At 53.6% G+C, this 13217-nt stretch overlaps 2 protein-coding genes and 1 pseudogene across 2 annotated transcripts; all 3 read right to left on the reverse strand.

The window, feature by feature from the left end:
- Positions 1 to 5885: 5885 nt before the first annotated feature.
- LOC136466491 (uncharacterized) lies at positions 5886 to 6515 on the reverse strand. The gene has a single exon (XM_066464926.1). The coding sequence runs from the start codon at positions 6513 to 6515 to the stop codon at positions 5886 to 5888; it is 630 nt and encodes a 209-aa protein (XP_066321023.1).
- A 3714-nt stretch (positions 6516 to 10229) lies between these two features.
- On the reverse strand, positions 10230 to 11480 carry LOC136466498 (leucine-rich repeat extensin-like protein 3; annotated as a pseudogene).
- A 90-nt stretch (positions 11481 to 11570) lies between these two features.
- LOC136500213 (uncharacterized) lies at positions 11571 to 12604 on the reverse strand. The gene is made up of 2 exons (XM_066495582.1): positions 12322 to 12604; positions 11571 to 12227 (listed from the first exon to the last, which is right to left on the reverse strand). The coding sequence occupies exons 1-2, from the start codon at positions 12472 to 12474 to the stop codon at positions 11790 to 11792; spliced, it is 591 nt and encodes a 196-aa protein (XP_066351679.1). The 5' UTR covers positions 12475 to 12604; the 3' UTR covers positions 11571 to 11789.
- Between the last annotated feature and the right edge of the window lie 613 nt (positions 12605 to 13217).

The following is a 13217-nucleotide window of genomic DNA, read 5'->3' on the forward strand; positions in this document are numbered from 1 at the left end:
GCATTACCCCATCTATAGTTTCTCGCAACCTGATGGGCTGAGCTAACATCGCTTGCCTAGATGGCTCGAGTGACACACTCGGTGAGCTCGCTAACGGGCATGTTTGAGTGAAATCCAGGTCCGTCATTTGTGACGGGGTTGACATTGCCCTCATGTGGCATTCCACTGCTCCTTAACCCATGTCCTGGTAGATGCCTGGGTCATTTTGGAGATTGACCCAGGTGGCCCACTGGCCTCCCCTCGATGGAGATTCTGTGGGCATGGCTTGAGGTTAGGATCAAATGAGAAGGTTGAGACGACCCTGTCTGCTTTGGGACAGACTGGGTGAGGGCCATTCGGGGCACATATGCATTTTCTCCCCTAGCTCTGTTTCACGCGAAGCGGCCTCAAGCCCTTCGTGGGCCAACCTTCGAACCCCAGTCGATCGTTGCTCATGTTGAATGAGGTAACTGCCGCTTCGTGACGCAACACAGAGCGTTGTGATGCATTTAACTGCATATGTGATGCCTTGGATGTATGGAATGAATGAATGCATGCATAGATGAATGTGTGAATGCATTGTATGAATGTATGAATGACATCAGATGAATGAATGATCATATAAAGAAATAGTGGGGGCTGGTAATGTTACCTTGATGACTCGAGTGATGGGGTTTGAAGAGCTCCTATCAGATATGTCCGACCAAGATCCATGCTCGTCGTTCGTGACGAAGTCGGCATGGCCCACATGGGGCGTCCCTCTGCTCTTGACCTATCTCTCAGCTTTTGCCTTGATGACTCGAGCGATGGGGTTTGAAGAGCTCCTACTAGATATGTCCGATCAGGATCCACGCTCGTCGTTCATGACGAAGTCGGCATGGCCCACATGGGGTGTCCCTCTACTCTTTACCTATCTCTCGGTGTTTGCCTGAGCTGTCCGATCAACTTAGGAAGCCTGTTGGTCTCTCCTAGGCGAAGATCCCATAGTTGGGCCTTTCCAAGTCCCGCCTGTGAAGGCAGAGGGACACCTGCGCATAGTGGCGCCTTGTTTCTTGCGCCCGATGTGTGGTAGTGGTCGGCCATACCCAGGCCACATCCCGTCTGACCAGACGTTGTTCCGTCAGGCAAGGTGCATCCCATCGGTTAGGGCGCATCCTGTCGTATCCCTTTCGCATTGAATGGGGGAAGGGAGAAGGTTTCTCGCCCTAATCCTGTCACCTTTCCTTAATCTACTGTGCCTCCTCTTTAAATAGGGGAAGGGAGAGGGCTTCTTGCCACAATCCTTTGCCTATTCTCCAATTGCTACCTCCCCTCCTTCTTCCTTCTTGCTAGGAGTGCTTGTGTGCCGCGACGGTTCCTAAGTGAGAGAGAGGGTTAGTGAGAGGGAGAACTAACAGATCCATTCATGAATCCAGAGCGCAATGTTGAGCTAGAGGCCATCCGAGGTGGTGCTGGCTGCCTTCACCGAGAAGGGGCTGCTTCCGCCGAAGAAAGTGGCGCACTGGATCTTGCGCGGGCTCCATGATGAGTGGGGCCTAGAGCTGTAGCACCTCAATCTGGCTAGGGTGCTGCGTGTCGCTGGCTTTATCACCGTCTACAAGGCCTTCTTTGGGATGGAGCCATATGTGGATTCTTTCTAATGGATCTTCCCTGAGCGAGCCTTGTCGGAGGGGAAGCCGCCTAGGACCGTGCTGGTGGGGGGTTTCGCCCCTGCAGCTGCTCAGGTCAGTCAGTTCATAAAGTTTGATGCAATGTTAGAGACATCCTCTAGCCATGGCGGCCATACTACGGTAGGCAGCTGAAAGGTCCTAATATGGCTAGAGGGGGGGTGAATAGCCTATTTGAAAATCTATAAATCAACTAGAGCAATTTAATTAGTATGACAAATAGCGAAATGCAAACTTGCTCTAGCTCTACAAGGGTTGCAAGCCATATCCAACAATTCTAGTTGCAATGATTACTAGGCACACAACTTGCAATGTTACTACTCACTAAGAGCTCTCAATCTTGCTACTCTAAAGAGCTCCACTAGATGAACTTAAAATAACAAAGCAAGCTCTCAATTCTAATTACACTAAAGAGCTTGCCACAACTAGTTTGCAAGAATATAAATGAGTGAGTAGGGTGATTATACCGTCGTGTAGAGGATTGAACCAATCACAAGATGAATACTAAATCAATCACTGGGAGAATACCAAAGGGCAAGAGACATCCAATTTTTCTCCTGAGGTTCACGTGCTTGCCGGCACGCTAGTCCCCATTGTGTCGACCAACACTTGGTGGTTCAATGGCTAAGAGGTGTTGCACGAACCTCATCCACACAATCGGACACTGCAAGAACCTACCCACAAGTGAGGTAACTCAATGACACGAGCAATCCACTAGAGTTACCTTTTAGCTCTCCACCGGGAAGGCACAAGACCCCTCACAATCGCCACGATCGGAGCCGGAGACAATCACCAACCTCCACTCAACAAGCCTCGCTGCTCCAAGCCATCTAGGTGGCAGCAACCACCAAGAGTAACAAGTGAATCCCGCAGCAAAACACGAATGCCAAGTGCCACTAGATGCAATCACTCAAGCAATGCACTTGGATTCTCTCCCAACCTCACAATGATGATGAAATAATGATGGAGATAAGTGGGAGGGCTTTAGCTAAGCTCACAAGGTTGCTATGTCAATGCAAATGTCCTAGTGAGTGAGCTTGAGCCAGCCATGGGGCTTAAATAGAAGCCCCACAAAATAGAGTCATTGTACCCCTTCACTGGGCACAACTCGGGGTGACCGGACGCTCCGGTCAGTTTGACCAGACGTAGGACCCCAACGTCCGGTCGCCCGATGCTTGCCACGTGTCATCGGCTTCAAACACCGATCGCCCAATCTCAACGGTCAAGTGATGACCAGACACGTCAGTTAGAAAGTGACCGGACGTAGGACCCTAGCGTCCGGTCGTTTCCAGTAAGGTTCCAAACGCGAAATTTCACGGCCGGACACGTCCAGTCACTCAATGTCTCCTCTATGTGCCACCACGTCAGTGTATGTCAGCATTGACCAGACGCACCCTACCAGTGTCCGGTCACTCTTCGTGCCAGCATCCGGTCACAAGACCGAGACGCTTGCTCACTGCTGCTATTGACCGAACTCGGAACCTCAGCGTCCGATCACTCTATGAACCCCTATCTTTTTTGTATAGGGTGCCGGTGGCACCATTGGGCTGTCCGTACTCTATAGGCGGACACTCCGCTGGTGAAGTTTCTAACCCTTACTCAAATGTGCCAACCACCAAGTGTATCACCTTGTGCACATGTGTTAGCATACTTTCACAAATACTTTCAAGGGTGTTAGCACTCCACTAGATCCTAAATGCATATGTAATGAGTTAGAGCATCTAGTGGCACTTTGATAACCGCATTTCAATACGAGTTTCACCCCTCTTAATAGTACGGCTATTTAACCTAAATGTGATCACACTCGCTAAGTGTCTTGATCACCGAAACAAAATGGCTCCTACTATTTATACCTTTGCCTTGAGCCTTTTGTTTTTCTCTTTCTTCTTTTCCAAGTTAAAGCATTTGATCATCACCATGCTATCACCATAGTCATGATCTTTGCCATTGCTTCATCACTTGGAGTAGTGCTACCTATCTCATAATCGCTTTGATAAACTAGGTTAGCACTTAGGGTTTCATCAATTAACCAAAACCAAACTAGAGCTTTCAGTAGCGTCCCTATCTAGTGGCTACTCTATTTGTATGGGAAAGTCTAGAGCTCCATGGTCTTCTACTAAGCATCTATGGGTGTGACGCCCTTGAGGTACCCGTTGCGCTCGTCGAAGTTGAGGGAGCGGAACCGGGTGGGGCCATTGTGAGTGTGACTGAAGGCGTACGTCACCTAGCCTGTGGATGGAGTGGAAGTCAGGTCAGAAGCTCTGTCTGAGCCGAGCGTTGCCCCATCAGATGGTGAACAACCTTTATCTTCATTGGTCGTGTTGTCAGTCGATGCCGCCGGGCAGCCACAGTAGAAGTAGCCAGCAGATGTAATAGTTTAAGTTCATGGGGGAGCCCCCATGTGAATAGTTGTTTTGATGAATACATCAATTCTTGTTTTGTGATGATTTACTTCGTTCGAGGAAGCTTGTCCCATCCATTCCTTATTTTTACCTTAGCATAGCTTTGTTTTTTATTCTTTTTTTTGCACCTGCCCGTTCCTCCCGTAGGCTGCAACCTTAAGAGCTCAGACGTGGCCCATGAGGCTCAGCTACTCGTAACCGTAGGTAGAGGCGGGGTGTGATCGGTCGGAATGTTGAAGCAAAGTTACGTAAGATAATTAAAGGAATGGACTACCCTTTTGTTTGGGTAAAAATGTATTTACCATATCATAGTAAAAAAAAAGAGGTGGTATCACACCCTCGTGGAGCCCCCAAGTAACCTAGGCCGAAAGTGTTCGGGCCGGGATGCTTTGCTGGAGCGAACATTGAATGAAAGAAAACAGTAAAGACTAAATTTTTAAGAGAAGAAACGACGTAGTTGTTCAATGTTTCAAGTATTGGTGAGAATGTCGCTGTTGTCGTCCTTTAGTCGGTAGGCGCCTGGTCAGATAACTTCGATCACCGTATAGGGTCCTTCCCAAGGTGGAGAGAGTTTGTGCTTCTCCTTGGTCGATTAGGTCCTTCGAAGCATGAGATCACTGACCTCGAGGATCCTTCCTCTGATTTTCCTCTCGTGGTACCTACAGAGCATTTGTTGGTAGCGAGCGGAGTGGATGACGGTCGTCTCGCAGGCCTCCTCAAGCAGGTCGACTGCGTCTTGTTGAGCCTTCGTGGCTCGGTCACGGTCAAAAGCCTTCACTCTTGGGGCGTCGTGGTCGATGTCGGAGGGCAGCACTACTTTAGCTCCGTAGGCCAGGAAGAAGGGTGTGAACCCTATGGGTCGGTTTGGAGTCGTTCTTAGGCTCCAGAGGATCGCTAGGACCTCTGCAACCCATCGTCCGGCGTACTTGTTGAGTCGGTCAAAGATGCATGGCTTAAGTCCTTAGAGGACCATGCCATTGGCATGCTCGACCTAACCGTTAGTACATGGGTGTTCGACCGAGGCCCGGTCAATCCTGATGCCGTATCCATCACTGAAGTCCAGGAACTTCTTCCCGGTGAAGTTAGTTCCATGGTCAGTGATGATACAGTTAGGGATGCTGAACCGATAGATGATGTCGAGGAAGAATTTGAGTACCTCTTCTGAGCGGATGTTGGTGATGGGCTTCACCTATATCCTCTTGGTGAATTTGTCCACTGCTACAAGTAGGTGAGTGAAGTTGCCTAGGAGGGGCCCTACCATGTTGAGGCGCCAGACCATGAACGACCAAGTGATGGGGATGGTTTGGAGCTCCTATGTCAGTAGATGAGTTTGACGAGCGTAGAACTGGCATCCCTCACACCTACGGACGACCACCTCTGCATCTCGTAGGGCGATGAGCCAGTAAAAACCTTAGTGAAAGGCTTTTCTGACTAGCGACCTCAGGGCCGCGTGATGTCCGTAGATTCTAGCATGGACCTCGAGGAGGAGTTGTTTCCCTTGGTTGGCAGGGATGCACTTCATGAGTACCCCCAATGGGCTTCGCTTGTAGAGTTCATCACCGATGGTGATGAACATCTTGACATGTTGAGTGATCCGTCGAGCTTCAGTCTTTTCAAGTGGGAGAACCTCCTCGAGGAGGTAGGCGAGTAGCGGCGCTCGCCAGTCGGTTTGATCGAGTGCCAACACGGCGACGTCGATGGGCGATGTCGTCATGGAGGCACTAGGGTCAGAGCCCCCAAGCACTGGTTTGGCGTTATGGTGTGTCTAGATTGGGCCTTCTAGGATGTGGGTGGATGACTCATGGAGGTCGTTGATGAAGACCCTGCTCGAAGACGATTACCGTCTAACGGCCAACTTTGTGACAAAATCAGCGGCATCATTGTCCTTTTGGGGGACGTGATGCAGCTCAATCCCCTGGAATTTGTCCTTGAGCTTGCGCACCTCTTGGTAGTATGCTGCCATGAGGGGGCTTTTGTAGGAGGACTCCTTCATGACCTGGTCGACGACCAGCTCTAAGTCACCGCGAACATAGAGTCGTATAGTGCCAAGCTCGATTGCAATGCGTAGTCCATTGATGAGGGCCTTGTACTCCGCGACATTGTTTGAGGCTAAAAAGTGGAGGTGGATGACGTAGCAAAGCCTACTCCCATCTGGGGAGTTCAGAACCACTCTAGCCCCCAAGCCGGGTGCCATGACGGACCCATCGAAGTACATCGTCCAATACTCGTGGGTGACATCTGGTGTCGGTAGTTGGACTTCCACCCATTCGGCGACAAAATCCGTGAAAGCCTGAGACTTAATAGTGGTATAGGGGATATACCTGATGTCGTGGCCCATGAGTTCGAGTGCCCACTTTGAGATCTGTCCTGCGGCGTCACGGTTGTGGACGATGTCCTCGAGCGAGTATGAAGTAAAGACCATGACTTCGTGGTCGGTGAAGTAGTGCAGGAGCTTCCGGGCTACCATCAGCACGACGTATAGGAGTTTTTGCACCTAGGGGTACCAGACCTTAGGGTCGGTGAGTACCTCCCTGATGAAGTATATGGGTCGCTAGACCTTAAGGTGGTATCCTGGCTCCTCCCTTTCGACGACTAGGGCGGCACTCACCACGTGGTTGCTCACCGCAATATAGAGGAGGAGGGGTTCTCCCCGTTCGGGGGCGACGAGGATTGGGGCCGACGTCAGCAATGTTTCGAGGCTCTCCAAAGTCTGTTGCGCTTCTTCAATCCAGACGAAGGTGTCTGTCCTTTTGAGGAGCTTGTAAAGAGGCATCCCTCGCTCGCCGAGCTAGGAGATGAACCGGCTCACGGCGACCAAGCAGCCGGTGAGCCTCTGTATGCCCTTGACGTTGTGTATAGGTCCCATGTTGGAGATGGCCATGATCTTTTTAGGGTTGGCCTCGATACCATGTTCGGACATGATGTATCCAAGCAGCTTCCCCTTTGGAACCCTAAAAACACATTTCTCAGAATTCAATCTGATGTTGAATCTTCGGAGGTTCGTGAATGTTGTGACCAAGTTTGCGATCAGATCACAAGCTTGAGCCGTTTTGACCACTATATCATCGACAAAGATGGTGATTGTTAGTTTTGGCCGCTCGGCTAGATCAGGCTAATCGAGCAGGTCGATTTGGTCGGCGAAGCATTGCTGCATGCACCTTTGGTAGGTGGCGCCAGGGTTCTTTAGACCAAAATGCATGGTTACGTAACAGTACGAACCATACGAGGTGATGAACAAGGTTGCGAGTTGATCAGACTCTTTCATCATAATCTAGTGATAGCCTGAGTAGGCATCCAGAAAGGAGAGGATCTCACATCCTGAGGTGGAGTCGACTATCTGGTCTATGCGTGGCAAAGGAAAGTGATTCTTTGGACACGCTTTGTTGAGGCCAGTATAATCAATGCACATTCTCCATTTCTCGATCTTATTTTTAACAAGAACAGAATTGGCAAGCCAGTCGAAGTGGAATACCTCTCTGATAAATCCAGCTGCCAGGAGTTTGGCGATCTCTTTGCCTATAGCCCTATGTCTCTTGTTGTCGAAGCGACACAGGCACTGCTTGGTGGGCTTTGAGCCTAGGATGAGGCATAGTGCATGCTTGGTGATGTCTCATGGTATGCCTGGCATGTCAGATGGTTTTCATGCGAAGACGTCGCGGTTGGCGCATAGGAAGTCAACGAGCTCGCATTCCTATTTGGCAGGGAGCTAGGTCCCGATCCACACCGTCTTGGTTGGGTCAGTGAGGTCGATCCCCACCGCCTTAGTTTCCTCGAGCGGGCAGAAGGTCATCGAGGAGGTTGGTTTATTACAGTCTGGGACTGCTGGGGTCAACAACTCCCTGAGCCATGGGAGCTCGAAAGAGTTGATGACGGCAGTGGCGAGCTCGTAATGCTAGCGGTCGCACATGAAGGCGTGCGAGAAGGTGCTACCCACAGTGATGATGTCATTTGGTCCTGGCATCTTTAGCTTCAGGTAGGTGTAGTTGGGGACTGTCATGAACTTGGTGTAGCATGGCCGCCCCAAGATGGTGTGGTAAGACCCTAGAAAGTCCACCACCTTGAAGGTAAGCACCTCCGAGCGGAAGTTGGCTCGGTCGCCAAACATGATGGGTAGATCGATCTGCCCGAGCGGGTACGCCTACGCTCCTAGTATCACGCCATGGAAGGGAGAGCTCGTCGGTCAAAGCTCCGACCAGGGGATGCGCATCGCATCGAGGGTGTCGACGTTGAGGATGTTGAGACCACTGCCTCCGTTCATCAACACCTTGGTGAGGTGCTTTCTTGCAGACAATGGGGTCGATGACGAGGGGGTAGCGTCCTGGTCTGGCAACGTGGGATGGATGGTCTCTCTGATCGAAAGTGATCGAAGATTCCAACCAGCGAAGGAAGGACGGGACGGCTGTTTTGACGACGCACGCCTCTCGGTAGCGCACTTTATGCTGGCGCTTGGAGTAAACGGCATCAGATCCCCCAAAGATCATGATGCATTCCTCGGGGGCGGGGAAGCCGTCCCCATCCTTGCCCGCCGTGCCTCCTTTTTTGGCTGATGCCTCCTTGCCCTTTCCTTCTTTTGGCCCGTCAACCTGTCGTAGGAAGCGCTTGAGGAGCTCGTAGTCCTTGTAGAGGTGCTTGATGGGGTAAGCGTGGTTGGTGCAGGGGCTATCCATGAGCTTGCCGAAGTGGTCAGGCAGGCCCTGTTGGGGCTGCTTGCCTGTGCGATCAGCTACGGCGACCAACACAGAGTTGGTCGGTTGGTGCCAATCCTTTTTATTCTTCTTGTCCCTCAGCGTGGAGGGGCCCTTGTCTTGGTCCTCGCGCTTGGCCTTGCCTTTGTCCCGGCCTCCGTTGAAGACTGCCTCCTCGCCAGAGGCGTGGTTCGTGGCGACATCGAGCAGGTCACGGGTGGTACGGGGCTTCAGGCAGCCAAGCTTGTGGATCAGGGACTCGCAGGTTCTCACAAAGAGGAATGTGATGATGACGTCCACGACGACGACATCAGGTAGGGAGTTGCACCGCTTTGAGAACCTATGGATGTAATCCCGCAGGGACTCACTGGGCTCCTCCTGGTAGCTCTTGAGGTCCTAGGAGTTTCTAGGGCGCACATATGTCCCCTGAAAATTTCTAATGAAGATCCTCTTGAGGTTCGCCCAGTCGCGGATGCTGTCGTGCGGGAGGAATTTGAGCCATGCTCAAATGTGTTCCCCCACGCAGATGGGGAGGTACTGAATGATGAAGTGATCATCATCCACCCCTCCGGCTCGGCAGGCGAGCCGAAAGTCTTCGAGCCATATACCGGGGTTCGAGAGAGAGAGGCAGGGCAGAGCGAGATCGAGGGAGGACGACCACGCGTGAGCATGCGTCCGGCAGCCATGGCGGCTGTCGCACCGAGATTTGGCCTGAGGGGCCTCTACCTTGGATGAGCAGCGGCGCAATCCGGTGGAGAGCGTAGAGAAGGCCTTGGCACAACTGGAGTGAAGGGGAACCGGACAATGGTGAGACAATGGTGGCGAATTTGGCGGGTGAAGCTCGTCGGCGTCAATGGTGGGGCTCTGGAACAGGGCAGAGAGGAAGAGCAACGCAGCGCTACTCCTCATTCTTGCCGCGTGGGGCGAGGTGGCAAGCCGCGTGCACGCTGCCGCAGACGAGAGCCGTCGCTTTGCCTCGCGCCCAGGCCGCCGTGGGCATGCACTCAGACATCGCTGCCCCGTCGCGCACGGCCATTGCTACCGTACCACCGCCTCCACTTGGCCGTGCGGATGCTCTGCGCCGCCGTCGCTCACACGCGCAGGCGCGGGCGGGCCTCTGTCGTCCATCAATTGCGCCACCACCACGTTGCCGCCGTCCGCCGCCTCTGCTGCCGTCATACGCCATGTCCACGCTTAAATCATGTCCATGTGAAAGACCACGTCAGCTTCTAACCCTCCTTGTGTCTATTTTAAACCTGAATGGGATCACTTAAAATACATTAGAGAATCAAACGTGTGATTTCGTAGTTTAGGGACCTACACAAAACCCGCCCACTACTTTAAAGATCGGCGGGCCCACTACTTTAAAGATCGGCCGTGTAATTTACTCTAAAAAATAAATACCGATTCTTTTCTTAGATGCGGAAATGCTACCTTCTGAATCCAATTTGAGACTGGAGCAGTGGTAAAAGTAAAACTGGAGCAGAAAACAGAAGGCATAAGGCAGTCACTAGCAGCTAATAACATGGTCATCTTTAGTCCACGTTCCATTTGTCTGGTCCCTCGAGCGTGGCAAAAGAACAGCCGGCAGCCGCAGCCGGCGCAGCTGCAAGGGAGGTGGAGATGGTGATGTCTGAAGAAGGGCGGTTGGTGGCTACTGACCCTGCAAATGCGTCAATGCGACAGCGGCCGCTGCAGCTGCATGGGAGGTGGTAGTGCCTGATGGAGAGCAGGAGGTGGATGCTGCCCACCGAAGTGCGGCGGTGGATAGTGCTGCAGCGCGGGAGGTGGTGGTATGGAAAGCAGCGCAGGCAGCGGCTGCCCCTGCAAATGCGGCGGCGGCTGTTGCAGCAGCAGGTGAGGTGGTGGTGTCTGAATCAGCGCAGGCAGCGGCTGACCCTGAAAATGCGGTGGTGGCTGTTGCAGCAGCAGGGGAGGTGGTGATCGCTGCAGGTGCATGGGCGGGTGCTCTGGCGACAACATGCTGCCCCAGTGCGGCGCCGTGCCGGGAGGCCAGCGCCAGGCCACATGCGGTGGCAATGGCGGCAGCATTACGGGCGCGCCCCAGAACGGTGCTGGGAAAGACGGCGGCGGCGTAGGTATGCTCCATCCCGGTGTGGCGTTGCAGGGCACGGCTGAGCGGTTGGCCGTGTGAGCAGAGGCAAGCCCCAGAACAGCTGCTGCGAAGGATGCGGCAGCACCATCGGCGTGCCCCAGCCTGGAGGCGCGGGGATCGGCGCCAACGTAGGTCGAGGCTGGCACGGTGGAGGCGGAGGCGGCGGAGGCGGCGAGGCAGGCGGAGTCGGAGACCGCGTCCACAGCGGTGGCGGAGGAGGCGGAGGCGGAGTCGGAGACCGCGTCCACAGCGGTGGCGGAGGAGGCGGTGACACCAGCTGCGGCACCCTCTCCTCCTCCTTGACGAGGACCTTCGCCTGTTTCCGGGGCGCGCCCGCCTTCAGCTTCATGGACGCGGCGGCGACGTCCCTTGGTCCGTACTAATAAAGTTGCAAACCGGCACTAGCTGCGTCGTGTATCGCAGCAGCCTCTATGAACAGCAAATTTACCTGTCTCGGGCTCTCGGCGTGCCTTCGTTGGTCTTTGCCTTCTCGGTGCATATGCAACACTGCGAGGAACGATCAGAGCTGATTCATGGACGAAGCAGTAGCATCCTGCTGCTGATTTTCTCTGTAGTGCGTACAGCGGAACAGCAGGATTGAAAGCTACCAGATCACTGGAAATTGGTACATCGTTACCAGAAGCTCACTGCAATTCCACAAAAAGCTTCTTGAAACATCATTGGCAGAATAAGCTTAATCACCTTTGATCCTTCACCCCGATTCCCCCAAGAACATCATAATTTACTGATCACAACTCTTTTGTATCAAAACAAACGAACAATATCTCATAAGAAACTGCAGCTAATCTGAGGACATCCGAACCCAACCTAACACTTAAGAGTGGTATTGCTCGTTGTGTGTAGCAGTGCCACCTCGACCTCGCCGCTGTCGTGCCTGTAGACCACCGGTGAGCAGAGAGAGCTTGTGGGGGCGCCGTCGCTAGGCCGGGGTAGCCGTCTCGAGGGACGGGAGCGTGAGCAACTCCAACACGCGCCTCCGCCTCGCGGCCTCCGCTTTGCCCGTCCGGGAACGCTTCCTCCTGGCCGCGGCGGGCAGAGCGGGCGGCAGGGGCGAGGCGCTGACCAGGATCGGCGGGGAGATGCGCTCCGCGGAGCCGGGGGCGATGGCGCAGATGGGCATGGGGGCTTCGGCCGCCGCGGCGGCGGGCGACAGCATCCCGGCGCGGACGGAGAGGATGGAGCCGACGGGGCACTCGCGCCAGCCGAGGTCCTCGATGCCGCGCGTGACCTCCTCAGCCGAGAGCACGGCGGCCGCGGCCGTGGCGGCTCCCGGCGGCGGTGCGGTAGCGTTGAGGGGGACGGTGGAGCGGCGCGGGCGCATGAGCTCCACCGACCTGAGCGCGTCCACCATCGCCGGCTGCCGTTGGGGGGACGCAACAGGCGCCAGCGATCAGAAACTCAATTAATTGACGAGGACGGCGACGGGGTGGAAGGGGGAGAGGTGTACGTACCTTGGGCGCGCGGTGGAGCTTGGCGAACCCGTGCATGTAGATGATGTCGTTGAGGTGGTGGAGGTTGAGGCCCCCGCCGCTGCGGGTGGTGAAGAAGACGATGTAGTCCTCGAGCGTCAGCCGCGGCCGCTCAGCAGCCGGGAGCATCGGCATCGCTGATCACCAATTCACCAGCGCGTGCTCCCTCCTCCCTTGCGTGATGAACTGGTGCGCCTCCGCGAGACCGCAACCGCAAGTCGGCAAGTGGGTGGGTTCTGATCGATCATGTGGGTTGTGGCCTCGTGGCCTTGTGGGATGCTCCGAGAGCGCTAAACTGAGCGTGAGCGACAACCTTTCTGGCCCTCCTGGGCTTACAGGTGGGCCAGGTGGCCGACCGTGGGAGCTCTGCGCGTCAGCTGTCAGGTGAATTCGCGTGGGCACGGCGGGAACTCGAAAAGAAGTTTTTTCGCTCTCTCTCCGTCACACACATATATAAAGTATTAAATGTAAATAAAAAATAACTAATTATACAGTTTGATTGTAAATTACGAGACAAATCTTTTAAGACTAGTTAGGTCATGATTAGATAATAATTGTTAAATAAAAAAAATACTACGATGCCAAATGCTGATTCCTAATCTCAATTAAAAAAAAAAGGTCATGAGCGAGTGCACGGGCACGGCCGCAAATGGGAATCGGAGGTGGCCCCGCCTATCCTGGGTGTGTGTGGCCAAAGATCGAAATACGTACGGGGAGTAAAAGTTTCAACAAAAAAGAAGAAGAAATACGCTATAGTCATGTCATGTAAAAGATGAGAGGATGGAGATATGAGAAAGAATTGGGTGTGTTTGATTGGTGGATAGAGCTTGCATCGTAATTCGTATATCGTGACGGAGGGCATATAGGGCCTTGTTTAG

This window comes from Miscanthus floridulus, chromosome 1 (assembly GCF_019320115.1).
Source record: "Miscanthus floridulus cultivar M001 chromosome 1, ASM1932011v1, whole genome shotgun sequence".
Lineage (NCBI taxonomy): Eukaryota > Viridiplantae > Streptophyta > Magnoliopsida > Poales > Poaceae > Miscanthus > Miscanthus floridulus.